The sequence below is a fragment of the Dermacentor albipictus genome, chromosome 9 (assembly GCF_038994185.2).
Source record: "Dermacentor albipictus isolate Rhodes 1998 colony chromosome 9, USDA_Dalb.pri_finalv2, whole genome shotgun sequence".
Taxonomy (NCBI): Eukaryota; Metazoa; Arthropoda; class Arachnida; order Ixodida; family Ixodidae; genus Dermacentor; species Dermacentor albipictus.
This window is the reverse complement of record NC_091829.1, coordinates 60,868,059-60,882,443: the sequence shown is the minus strand read 5'-3', so window position 1 is coordinate 60,882,443 and position 14,385 is coordinate 60,868,059. Positions and strand designations below refer to the sequence as shown.

Sequence of the window (14,385 nt, the reverse complement as noted above, 5' to 3'; positions counted from 1 at the left end):
GTGGAAAAGACTTTTGTGATGAGGCATTGTCGCAAGAAACCGTCCTGTAGCATTACGTGGAGGCTCTATGTAACACCCAAAACACACTGAAGCGAGCAGGAGTGATACTGTGCTAATAGAAAGCACTGGCATCACTTATACGTGCCTTGGATGTCTAACGTCAATCGTCGCTCGAATAGCTACACAGCCAGGGATAAAGCCAATGTTGACTTCACATATGTTGTCTTCACATTTACAGGTGTAATTTGGCCGAATTATATAGAGAAAAAGACTTTCTGATTCGCCATCGTATAAACGTTCGGTCACCTATTGTTCATTCTGTCTGTTCACTAATTTGGTCACGACTGCCAATATCTCCCGAGAAGAATTAGCACTACTCCTGAAAGAAACAAATAATAATAAACACATGTTTGTGTCTACGGTTTTTGGCTAGGCGTGGGCTTTGCTTAAGTTTGTTTTGATGATTTGGTGTCAATTCAGCACAGGGCGCCGGGGCGCCTTGTTTAGTGTTCAAATATTAATACTTTAAAGTCAACATAGGGGCGCATTCTATCGTCTTTTTTTTTCAGATGGGTTTTACGATTTCATTCGAGTTGCCCAAGTGCCTGCCGTTTTACTGGCTCTCTCATCCTTGGCACAGACTGCGCATGCGCGATCATTCAGCAAAGTTCTGTCTCAGAAAGACGCTAGTGCTCCGGAGCGTCGTCGCCAGCCATGACTGAACAAAGAAGCAGTGGGCAAACGCCTCCCGCGTTTGCTTTCATCGAAGAAGCAACCCCGGGTACAAGCCGTGAAGGCGGCAAGGGAGCCTCAGGCACTTGCGACGATATCCCTGCGTGAGTATTCCCGCTTGTGAAAGTTTCGTTGGATATTGTCAGCCGCAGGAACAACCTGGAATACAGACTTTAACAGTTATACATTTGTTTGCACATCGAATTGGGCGTTTTCGAGGACGACTTCGATTCAGTGTGGCTGCGGCCGTTTATGACCATGATAAAGAGAAGTGCCTCCTGTTTTTCGATCAAAGTATCTATCCATATGAATATATAGACGCAGGAAAGGGACGACGACCTTTTAGGAAGGCTTATTACTGTACATTTGGCTGGTGGACCAGCTTTCGTCAGAGTACTTTACTGTACTCTCTGTACTCTGTACTATACAGAGTACTTTACGTCAGAGTACCTTACTGTACTCTGAGGAAGGCTGGTCCACCAGCCGAAAACGTTCATTAAATAAGTCTTCCTAAAAGTTCGTCGTCTACTTCCGGCGTATGTTATGTCGGGTCCTGCGTGCTGAACTTTGAAGAAACCCCCATATATTTGGTGACGCCCACTTGGGGTTTGTTCTGTTTCAGTTACGATAGGGGACCAGACATTTAGAAGTGACTTTACTGTGCTTGCACGTACAACGCATGACATTATTTTAGGAATTAATATCTTGCGTGAGTGGGGGGGAACTTTGGATTGTGGAAGCGGGGCGATTTCTCTTCGCCGCGACGTGCAAACTTCTATGACAGATAACACCAGTGATGCCACCGACGTGCTCGACGTGTCGCAAGATGTGTGCTTGCCTCCGCAGGCGGGAATGTTTGAACCTGTCCATATTTCTGGCTCTCGGACAGGTTGTTTTTGTGGTTTAGCCGAGCCCGATTATGGCAATGCGCTCAAGAAAAATGTGATAGTCCCTCGCACCCTCGTTGTCACCACTGATGGTTGTATTCGTTTGTGGACAGTGAATGTTTCAACCCAATCGATAAGATTGCCGCTAGGACTTAAACTGGGAAGTATTGTCGAGCAAGCCATTGTCAGCGTCGGATCATTCGACGCTGACAATGGTGAGGAAGACAATGCTGTCTTCTAGTGAGCAGTGTCTGCTTGAAGGAGTGCTCGCTCACTACGCCACATTGTTTGATTTTCTCAAGGCCAACGAGCGTCCCATACACCTCCAGCGTCTCGTATGCAACACCACTTCCATACACGGCAAGCGATGCCAATTCGTCACAAGCCCTACCGCGTTTCACCTTCAGAGAGAAAAATCGTCGCCGAGCAGGTCAAAGAAATGTTACAGAAAGGAGTGATCCAGGAATTATATAGACCTTGAGCTACTCCTGGGACCCTAGTAAAAAAAAATGGCTGTGGCTTAGGTAAGGTTAAGCCCAGGATGCGAAGAATACTAGCCTTTATTTTAGTTGTTGAACCACTCTTTAGCCTGGTGAACTGCTGTTGCTTGGCTATATTTGGTTCGGCTAGACGAAGAAACAACTCATGCATTACTTCTTCGCCTTCAAGAGTGGAACGCGACAGCGTTCCCGTCGACCCGCCAAGGGGTGTAAGACAATGGGCTACAGGGCAGCGACTACGCGCCCCGCATTGGACGCGGTGAGCGTCGAGCAAAGCAGCGTTCGGCGCGGCAACGAAATGTGCGCCTGAGCAAGAGACGCACGCCTTAGAAACAGCGCGTTTCTAAGGCAACACCGCATTCACTAGAGGCGCTTTTGTACCGCTTTGAAGCGTTGTACTCGTGGCTCAGTGGTAGCGTCTCCGTCCCACACTCCGGAGACCCTGGTTCGATTCCCACCCAGCCCGTCTTGCAAGCGTTGAGCCAAAGCCACTTCTCCTCTGTCGTGACGTCACGGTGTCACGTGATTTCATGGTCACCGCCGCGCCTGAGGAGCTGGGTTGAGCCCTCGTAATATGCTTCGCATAAAACTCGTTGAGATTCTGTGTGGACTATCACCGCCTAAACACCGTAACAAAGAATGACGTGTGCCCCCTGCCACGAATGGACGACGCCATTGACTGCCTCCAGTCCGCGTCGTATTTCTCTTGTTGATTTACGGTCAGGATATTGGCAAATTCCCATGCACCCCTCAGACAAGAAGACCGCCTTCGTCACAACTGACGGCCCCTTTGTGTTCAACGTTATTCCCTTTGGCATATGCAACGCTCCAGCGACATTCGAGTGATTTATGGATAACGTACTCCACGGCCTCAAATGGGAAATTTGCATGTGCTATTTAGGCGACGTCATTACCTACGACCGGACATTTCACGAGCACAATCAGCGCCTGTCGGTGTTTTTGACTGTATCCAGCAAGCTGGCCTTATTTTAAACTCGAAGAAATGTCATCTCGGTGAGCGTGAAGCCCTCGTATTAGGCATTCTCGTCGACAAAGACGGCATACCACCACACCACGAAAAGACAGCAGTGGTTCGCGACTTCCAACAGCCACACATGTCCACAGATCTGCGACGCTTTTGGGCTTTTGCTCATATTTCCGGCGCTTGATCACGAATTTCGCACAGCTACCCTCTCCGCTCACGTCACTCCTTCTCACTCACTCCTTCACAAATACTTGCAATGAGGACTGCTAAGTGCGAGTCGGCGTTTCAACAGCTGGAATTTTTGTTGACTTCTGGACCGGTTCTACAGCATTTTGATCTGGAGGCGTCAACTGAGCTGCATACTGACGCCAGCGATGTGGGTGTTGGCACTGTGATTTTTCAGCTCTGCAGTGGCCTTCAGGATTTGATTGTCTACGCTAGTCAAGCACTTACAATAGCGGAGACAAACTACACCGTTACTAAACTCGAGTGTCTAGCAGTCGTCTTCGCCATTCAGAAGCTCCGCCCGTATCTACGTGGCCGCGCATTCATGATAGTGACTGACCATCATTCACTCATTCACCCGGCTGCGTGACCCGTCAGGCTGGTTGGCCCGCTGGGCTTTGCACCTTCAAAAGTAAAGCTTTTCCGTTAACAAAGAGAGCGGTTGCTGTCACACGGACGCTGACGCCCTATCCCGTCTCCCTTTGCCACACGCTAAAGCTGAGCATAATGACTTCGATGACTACCTAGTTTCCATCTCTTCGACTTTCCAGACCTGGGTACCTTCGAGAGCGAGCAACTTTGCGACCTTACCTTGAAACCCCTACGGGCAGCCGCATGTCAGCCAGCAGGAACAATGCTGTTTACTTTTCGTAATGGTTTGCTGTGCAAAAAAACATAACTTGGCTGACTCGCAGAGGTCGCAAACCAGGCAACTACAGGGACGATCTCACCCATAGAGAGGAGATACAGTTAAAAACGGCCGAAGGGAAACCCATACCCAAGGTCAATAGGATCGAGGTGTTGGGGCTCATAATTGAAGCCAAGGGCAACAACGGAGAAACCCTCAGAAGACTAGAGGGAACTGTAGCGCAAATCATGAGGCTAATCAGAAGGATAACAAATGAACATAGCAGGATGAAACAGGAAAACACGATAAGGTTAATACAGGCCTTCGTAATAAGTAGAATAGCATACGTGGCACCATACTTAAAATGGCAGGCCGTGGAAAAGAGCAAACTAGAATGCCTCATTCGAAAAACAAACAAACTAGCCATAGGACTACCGATCAGCACCAGCACGGACAAGTTGCTGCAATTAGGCCTACACAACACGATAGACGAGCTCATTGAAGCGCAATGTAGGGCACAATATGAACGCCGCTCTGACTAGAGCAGGCAGACACATCCTAGAGACATTAGACATAGGTTACCACTTTCAGCACGATGTCAAGATGGACATCCCGAGAGAGACGAAGGAAATACTATGCGAAGCATATTACGAGGGCTCAACCCAGCTCCTCAGGCGCGGCGGTGACCATGAAATCACGTGACACCGTGACGTCACGACAGAGGAGAACCGGCGCTCCAACTCCCGCCGTCGCTCGCGGCGTCGCGCCCCGCATCGGACGCGGTGCGCGTCGAGCAACGCAGCGTTCGGCGCGACAACGAAATGTGCGCCTGAGCAAGCGCCGCACGCCTGAGCCGACGCCGACGACACCGGCTTTTCTGCGACACGAGCTCCTTAACGCTGTCGCGTTAAAATAAAGGCTAGTATGCTTCGCATCCTGGGCTTAACCTTAGCTAAGCCACAGCCATTTTTGGTAATACCTCCCATACCAAAGAACATGCACCCGAAACACAATAAGGACAGAATATATATATATATATATATATATATATATACATATATATTTATATATATATTGTGCGTGTGTGTAATTTAGCTTGCGTTTGATCAACGCACACTTGTAGCAGTAGCCCACTGGCTTGGATGTTCAGCTGCTTAGCTCGACTTCACGGGTAATATTCCAGGCGCAGTGGCATTTCACCAGACATTGTGAAACGTAAGAAAGCTCAGTAACTTGTATTTACGTGCGCATTACCGAAACCCAGGGGGTGAAATTAAATTCCGTGATCCATCCAAGAGTTCGTCATTGCAAAATCAGGCTTTTGAAACGTGAAACACAAGGATATAAATAAATGAAACAGTACGTCACACTTCCGTTGGCGGTCGAGTGAGCGTACTCCGGGAGCCCAACGAAACATCCCACAAATAGTGCCATTTGCTAAACACGCAAGATATGTGTGAGTAAATGAGAACACTACTGAACTTTTCGTTGTTACTTGTTTTTCAGGAAATATAAAAGATGTGCCTAAAGAAAAACGCCATATGTCTTTGAAGTGAACGCCATGTTCATTTGTAGGAAAGGTTAAGGCAAATCGGAAAGCACTACCGGGACGCCGCGACGGCCATGTCATTTTGGCACAACTGCGAACGGCCGCGTTGGCAGAGCGCGCGAAAGTTATCGTGAAATGGCGAGAACAGTTGCCGACTGCAAATCTTAAGATGTGTGGTCGCACGCTGGCGCAGCTGTTGCGGACGCGGCTGGGTGACTGATTCGGCCGACTGGCACGGCCCTTGTACGAGAGCTAATATAATGCAGCCAAACCTAACATAACCTTGCGTTACCCAAAGCATAATTTTAAGCTCTCACCCACCATTTCCGCATGCTACTCAAGGTGTGGTCATCCTGTCACAATAGGTATGACTAACGCTTTCCAGTTGACTCGCATGACGTCGTAGAGCTATACGCAGGTAGTCTAAAATGGTCACCTTGGAGGGGATGGCACTACATAATTATATCAGAATCTTGCAACTTAGCATCTTCCTGTCTTGGTTCTAGCATCATTCGTTGTTTTCCTATATTTCACGCTTCATGTCATGATTTAAGAAATTACGCAATTTAAGAGTGCGCGGTTCACCTATGCCATCCAGGAAGTTATGCTTCTCATAAAATGATACATTACAGGTTCTACCTTCATTAACAAAGAAGCACTTCCCTTGTTCCAAATTCTGCTTGGCAAAAACAATGTCCAGGTATATTCTGCCGTAACTAGGAGCACCGGCCAAAGCCAATATGTATGTCTCATTTCAGGTATATTGACGAGTACATCAATGACGCGTTGAAGGCATTGAAGCGCCAGACCAATGCCACTGACGTCAATGGTGAGTATGGCATGGCCTTTAACCATCGACACCACTCGCGAAGATGCTTAACATCTAACAGAGGAGACATCGTTTCAATCGATCCTGATGGCGGTGCATTTATGGGTCGTACGGACGCCTTACTAGCCTCCCCAAGTCAGTTGCTGATGTGCAGTCGTAGTGTGAAATTCATGCAGATGAGTTGAGTGCTAACAGAGTCAACACTACGCGTATTCTACGTGCCTCAAGTTTCGAATCAATTCATTTTCAACACGATGAATTCATTCGTAAAGGCAATGAACGCTTCTCGATATGTCTTGAATGTCGTGTTGGAATGGGGCCAGAGTAACGAACTTACCAATGCGTAGCAAGCCAACCGCATGTTTTATTCTTCACGTTAAATGCTTGCTTGAGGATCCTGTCGTTGAAGGGCCTCTTACCGGGCGCCATTGCAAATTTAAATTAAAGGCAGTAAATTGCCAATGCGCCGTCAAGGGAGTGTTTCGGTAATACAATTATTTAAGTGCATTCGTTATGGGAGAGGATAGATGACATCGAGCTGTCGTGCTACTGTGCCGTCAGCAGGCTAGTGTTACTGCTTCCAGACAATCTCCCTCTCTGCCTCGAATGTTATCCTCAAGCGGTGTTGCTTCTTTGCCTTCTCCGCAAAGGGCCTACGTCATGTTAACGTGACGAGCCCCTGCTCTATTATATATTCCGATAGGTTTTTTTTTTCGTACGACACATCTATTTGTTGGTATTCCGTCGTTGGATGATCAACCTAATTCTCGTGCAGTAGTCAGTGTTGTTGTAAGCAGTTAGCATTACACATATACATTTGTTAGCGGGATTTTGACCAGCTCTCTCAAACCGGTGCTCCTTCCAGATGAAATAAAAATTATGGCGTTTTACGTGGCAAGGCCACTTTGTGATTATGAGGCACGCCGTAGTGGTGGACTCCGAAAATTTTGACCACCTGGGGTTCTTTAACGTTAACCTAAATCTAAGTACACAGGTGTTTTCGCATTTCACCCCCATCGGAATGGGACTGCCGTCGCCGGCACTCGATCCCGCGACCTCTTGCTCAGCGACCTCTTCCGCGACCTCTTCCGCGACCTCTTCCAGATGAAGGGCACGTGGCCAACTGTTTGCAACTGTTTCCTTCCACGCAGCCGCTTATACGTCCCACACGTGGTAGACAACTTTTAATTTATGAGCCGTGCTTGTGTATTTACAACAGCCAAACCTTGTGAGAGGAACTTTGAGACAGCTCTCTGTCTACCTTACGAAAAACCAGCCACACCTTATTAGTATTCTGGAAAACACGCGGTCGTTATGTTTACCGGAGTGTGGCGAGATTGCAGCGGTTACTTTATCCAACGATACTGCCCTGTCAACTTGTATTTCTGCAAGTCCTTCTCATCTTATCGTATGCCCGCAACACGACCCTCACATATGCGCATTGTGTGGCCTATTTTAATCATTTGATAGGTCTCGAAGGCGTGCAGTGGATAAGAGCCATATTTGTTTGTAATTAGTTGCTAAACATGCATGGCTAACTGTAGATGCATTCCTAGGAACTTCCGCTACAGACGTAGGTAAATATATGCAGAGGATGCCCAGGCTCTTGAAGAATTGTTCACTATTGGTTGAAGCTGGCGTTTATCTTATCACGACATAGTTTTCCTGGCTATGGGGTTTTTACACTTGTTCTGTCTCCTTTTCTTCGTCCACGACCCGATCAGGCTGTCTACTGCTAAGAATGAATAGGCGGTATGCAGAACCTGCAGCTGCACTTTTGCACACAACCCGTTCACCTATATGAGGTAGTGGATATCGGGGTACAATAGTAATCTAAGTGCCAACACCCAAGTTCATGACACCATTCGGCAGCCATCCTTTCACTGCAGCACCCATGCTTTCGAAACCATGTTCTTTTTAATAGGAAGCTTCGGCTCGGGGAACATTTGAAATTTTCATGCTCAACATTTAAAATGCCGAAATGCTTTTAGTAACAGCTCTTAGACTGACATGAACGATGTTCGTTCCATTAGATTGTTCTAGTGACTGCAGCAAGAGAATTGCACATTTAGGGCCTGGATGGTATGGCAGAATTCCCGGAAATCGGCAAGTTCCGCGAAATTTGAAACACAACCTACGCAATTTAGTAACTCGCATCCTAAAACAAACATAGCAATCCTGTGAACCGCTAGATATAGAATAGGTAAAGCGGCCGAGTTTGATCTATGAATTTACAATTTACAGAAATTACAAATGTTTCCGGGCATTTTCCAAAAGTCCTAGCTCATTGTGGAAAAGTTCAGACCACTGCGCATCATTTTTCTCAATTTACGGGTATTACTCAATTGACATTCTAGAATTATCATATCGTTTTTATTGCTCAATTACAGAGTTGCAAGCTTCATATTCTTTTTTTACAAATTTTAGCGCATTCAATACTTTTTATAGACACTCACCGTCTCAATAATAGGTTAGTTTATGGCAGTTACAAGATTTCATCATTTGTTTTTCACATTCGATGGCCTGCATCAAATCTGGTGCAAGCGTGACCGAGAAAAACAATATCCCTGCTCCCACGCACTTAGACAGAAGCCTCCGAGCTGAAGTTTGCTTTTGTGCGTTGCTAACTAAGCAGCTTTGCAATAACGAGAGGTGTCCTTCTTGGTAGAAAGAAGTTTTGGCGTGTGCCAAAGCCTGCTTATTGAATTTAACATAAGTTTCTTTGCAAACTTAATGAAGCATCGAACACTACCTCTTGCTTGAAATTGGAAAAAGTAAGTTGGACCTTTGTAGCGCACTGAAAGAATATGACCTGTCGTCTTTCGCATTGAAAATGATCGTGTTCTAATCTGCTGTATTGTTTGCAGCGTATTTATTTTTAGAAAAATTAACATTCCATTAATTTCAATGTGAATGTCTTTTACGTCAATGTGAATTTTTTTGTCCACTGAGCTCCGAATTCCAGAATTCCGGAAAGAAAAAGTGCACTGCCCACGACAACACAACAGCCAGCCTTCCCTATCCCTAAATCCCAACTAAAACGTTTTGCATGCCACCGTTTATTTTTCATGCTCTTTGAATGACCTCTGCAAAGCGATGGGTAACCACCTCTGCTGTTTTCTCGGACGGTGCAGATGCCACTGACAGCGGAAGCACCAACTACGCACCTGTTGTGTCCACCGCTAGTGCCGTTCACGCCTGGCCCAGAACGAGCCACGCTGGCATCGAGAAACTATCGTCTACTACGAAAGACACCGCGAGGTGAGCCACCATTTCAAAATATTTCTTGACATAAAGCAACCCAGCCAGTGGGCGAACTGCGACGGTGACTGGGACTCTCACTCCCGAATTTATGCCACATAGAAAATAGAAAAATAGATCACAACTGTAAAAGCAAAAGAAAACGTCTACTTCTAAGACGTGTGAAAAGGTTTCAAAGACGCGTGAAGAGGTTTCAAGGACGCGTGAAGACATTTCAAAGACGCGTGAATACGTGTCAAGGACGCAAGAAGACGGCTCATTTCTCCATACCATAGGGTATGCTGATGCGGTGCATAAAGGGACAGTGCCGCAGCAGCCCTGCCCACGAAGAATGTGCCTAATGTTGGGCAACAAGCCCCTTCGGCGGGTGCAGCCAGCGTTGCACCACCATCCAACAAAACCTCATCAAATTCTAGGTTTTTGGCATTTAAAGATACTGTCACTCCAGGCGAGGCGTTTCCAAACCACCGCTTTCAAGAAGGGCGCTTAACACGATTCCTAGTCGAACGGCACCACCGTTTCACTTCGAACCGTATAACCCACAGTAACCCGGCGTCATATAGAACCAAAAGGACTCTGTGCGCTAAGTTAGCAGTCTTATATTAGACAGGCAGCAGAAATGTATTCTGCAATATGAACACACTAACATTGCAAATGAATGTAAAGAGACTTCTACACAATTTAGATGATGTCAAACAACTTATTTAGAAACTTAGTGCATAAGTGCTGCGAACCGCTGTGTTTGCTCAGTGGCTACGGTGTTCGGCTGCCAAGCACGACATCATGGGATTAAGTTCTTAACACGGCGGCTGCATTTTGATAGGGGCGAAATGAGAAAACACCCGTGTGCTCAGATTTAGGTGCACGTTAAGGAGCTCCTGGCAGACCAAATTATTCCCGAGTTCCCTACTACGGCGCGCCTCATAATCAAATCGTGTCTATGGCATGTAAGACCCCATAATTTATCAATCCTTAAACGCTCTGTCTGTTCAGGAAATACACGTAATATCTACACACACACTTTCCTAGGCAATGTCATTTTTAAGAGAGGCCGCGACGATGATCTCACTTCGTCGGGTTGTGCGGCTATATTAGCAAATAAATTCCCAGCCATCAATTAGAACTCCGAACGGCCTTTGAAACTGTTGCTGTTCGAAAACTGCTGCTCGACAGGCTGGTAAAAGTCTCATCCACTTGCATACCCCCTAACCACCAAATTCGCGAAAGAGTTTCCGAGCCTTATAGATGAACTTCCCGAATCCCACATAGTATATTGAGACGAAAATGCACATAGCCGCCTTTGGCGTGATTCTCGCTGTAATTTTTTCTCCTGTGGATGCCTCTTTATTGATAACGAGACGAAATTTTTCTGCTTGAGGTAAAGCATTCTCCTCGAAAACCTCAACATAACATTATATACACTCATGCCCTACCTAGAGTGGAACGTCCTAAATACCTCGTGAGAAGTCTGCTCCGGGAAATGGTCAGACTATGTACACAATAATAAAACACATTCAGGCTGATACGCAAGTTGCTCTATCGCCAGTTTGAACACCATGTAGGCAACAATATAAATTTACATAGCACTGAATAAGGTTATTTATGTCTCCATCTTGAAACAGGGCTAGGACACATCTTCTATGGCAAGTTAGTGGCCTATGGCGTCACGAAACTGCTCGTTTAATCTATTACAAAAGAGGATTAATCATGGGCTATTACTTTCTTGAACGAAACAAACTACTTGACGTTTATGAACGACGCTTTAAAGACAGCCGATCCACAACTGACCATGTCATGCGGATTATGTCTTACATCAGTAAAGCTTTTGCTTAAAGACAGTTCTTTCTGTCATTGTTTTTTGATGTCAAAAACGCTTTACACCCCACCTGGCCCTACGGAAGTTTGCGACATCTCTGAAACGGGAATTTCGAGGCAACATGCTTAATGTAGTAGAAAGTTATTTATCGAAGCTAACGTAGAATATTAGTGCTGGCAATATTCCGTCCAGGTCATTCATCGAGAATACTGGGTTACCAGGGTGTGGGCGACTTATTTGTATCATTGTTGTTGTGAAAAATGAATTTAGCACGTTCATTTATTCCACAACGTATGCTCTAATCCATTGATGTTGATTACTTGCCGGTTCTATGTACCTCGTGTGGCCTTGCATTCTAAGAAAGACAAGTTGAAATTGGCTTGACCAAAGCGTCAACATCAGCACAGGATTGATTTAAGCCACATTTCTTGAGAAGTCCCTCGTTCCTTCTTTCAAGAAATAGAGGCGTCGTTCCGGTCTCCCATATTGAGGTGCATGAGCAACACTTACCTGTGAATAGAGAGAGAGAGAGTGAACTTTAATAAGCACCAGCAGTTTTGTCGGCTGGGCCTAGGCCTCCCACGATGGGACGTCGAGGTCTTGCCTCTTCGCCGCTTCGTAGGCCTGCTGGGTCGCCCAGAGTTGGTCGTCGAGGTGGGAGCTGCGCAGGGCGGCGTGCCATCTCGACGAGAGGGTCACGGGATTAAGGTCTTGGTATTGGTGTTTGCACTCCCACAGCATGTGGGGGAGTGTTGCCGATTCAGTTTTACAGACCTTGCACGTCTGGCTCGGGTAGATGTCGGGGTATATAGTGTGATAGCGTGTGAGGGAGGGGTATGTATTCGTCTGTAACAGGCGAAGGGTGGTTGCCTGTGCCCTGTTTAACTTGCAGTGAGGGGTGGGGAAGGTTCTTCTTGAGAGGTAAAATGACTTTACAAGGTCGTTGTATCTTGTAAGGCGGTCGCGTCCTGTGGGTGCACCTGCACCGTCTCCGGCACGGTTGACTAGTCCTCGTGCTACGGAGTGTGTAACCTCGTTGAGGTTGGTGAGGTGCGGGTGGACAACGCCGGCGTGTGCTGGGATCCAGACGAGGGTGATCTGATTTTCAGACGAATGCGGGGCTTGTCGTAAGATGCGGAGTGATTGATGAGAAATGCGACCTTTGATGTAGTTGTTGACTGCTGCGCGAGAATCGCTCACTATGGTGTGACAGGCTGGGTCAAGAGTGGCCAGGGCGATGGCCACTTCCTCGGCCGTCTCGGCATTTTTGGTAATGATGCTGGCAGCATGTCGGAGCAAGCCGCCTGCTGTGGTAACCGCCGCAAAGCGCCGTCCATCTTGGTACTCAGCTGCGTCGACGAAGGTGACGCCCGCGGTGTTGGCGTAAGCTTTGATGAGGGAAGTAGCTCGTGCCTTCCTGCGTTCTTTGTTGTAGTCTGGGTGCATGTTTCTCGGAATAGGGTCGGCGTGTATCCATTGCTGAATGTCGCGTGGTATTGGGTGTTTATCTCCATGTTGACGGTGGTAGGTTATATTAAGCTTGTTTAGAATGCTGCGGCCCGTTTCCGTGAGAGTAAGCCTCTCTAGTTGAGATCGACGTTGGGCCTCGATTAACTCGTCTAGCGTGTTGTGGATACCTAATTGTAGTAGAAGTTCCGTGCTGGTGTGGTTGGGTAGTCCTAAGGCCTGCTTATAGGCTCCTCTAATGATGATATCCAGTTTAGACTTCTCAGCTTTGTACCAGTTGAGAAAGGGCGCAACATAAGTAATCTGACAGACGATAAAAGATTGGACAAGGCGGATGAGGCTGTCTTCCTTCATACCCCCTCGCCGGTTGGTCACTCGTTTCAGCAGTCTGGATGTATTGGCGGTCTGTCGAAGGATCTTTGAGATAGCCGTAGAGTTAGCTCCGTTGGCTTCTATGGTCAGAACGCGGATGCAAGGGACCACGGGTATAGGTCTGCCATCGCTCAGGTTGAGCTCTATTTCCTCGTATTGGCGTTTAGTTGTGGAGCCCCGCGGGGGGCGTCCACGGAGTGTGGGGCGGTATAGGAGAAGCTCCGACTTTTCAGGGGAACAGCGGAGTCCCGTGCCTTCAAGATAATTTTCTACGACGTCAATGGCGTCTTGTAGGGCAGTTTCGATTTGGCCGTCACTGCCCTTTGCAGCCCAGATTGTAATGTCATCGGCGTATATGGTGTGTTCAATGCCGTCGAGTTTTTGTAGTTCTTGGGCTAATCCAATCATAACCAGATTAAACAGTATTGGGGAAATGACAGAGCCTTGTGGTGTGCCCGTGCTGCCGAGGGAGAGTTCCTCCGATCGAATGTCTCCGACCGACAGGAAGGCCTTCCGATTGGATAGAAAGTCACTTACGTAGTTGTAAGTGCGTTCTCCAAGGTTGAGCAAGGAGATGCGCTGAAGGATGGTGGAGTGCCTTATATTATCGAAGGCGCGCTCGAGGTCGAGGCCCAAGATCGCCTTCGTGTGACGGGATTTGCCATCTAGGATCTGATGCTGAAGTTGGAGCATAGCGTCTTGGGTGGAAAGATGCTGTCGAAAGCCAATTATCGAGTGGGGATAAGCACATGTGTCTTCGAGGTGAGTGTTTACACGGGTTAGGAGTGCGTGCTCCATGACCTTGCCTACACATGAAGTTAGTGATATGGGCCGGAGATTGGCGAGGCTAGATGGCTTACCGGGTTTGGGGATGAGAATTACTTTGGCTGTTTTCCATGTCGGGGGAATGGATCCCTGGCGCCAGCAGGTGTTGATGTATTCGGTGAGTTGTTGCACCGAGGGGTCATCTAGATTTCTTACCTGTGAATAGAGAGCACTAAATTTTAAGGCAGCATTTTAGGCACGAAGTTAACCTTTATTCTACGCCTGAGAAAGAGATATGGTAAATGATAGGCATTGAGGTTACCCAACAATGAGCCCGTTTGGCAACCCTGCACTTGCGAAAGGGGAAAG

General features: G+C 47.2%; 1 protein-coding gene across 3 annotated transcripts in view; it reads left to right on the top strand.

The window, feature by feature from the left end:
• Window positions 1-600: 600 nt before the first annotated feature.
• The window catches only part of LOC135919802 (uncharacterized), a 48,218-nt gene continuing 34,433 nt past the window's right edge, over window positions 601-14,385 (top strand). The window contains exons 1-3 of one of the 3 annotated variants that reach the window (XM_070526019.1): window positions 601-836; window positions 6,265-6,335; window positions 9,470-9,596. In XM_070526019.1, the coding sequence (XP_070382120.1) occupies window positions 715-836; window positions 6,265-6,335; window positions 9,470-9,596 (320 nt within the window). In that variant the 5' untranslated portion in view covers window positions 601-714. The remainder of the gene's footprint in view (window positions 837-6,264; window positions 6,336-9,469; window positions 9,597-14,385) is intronic. The other 2 variants (XM_070526020.1, XM_070526021.1) reach the window with 2 other exon arrangements.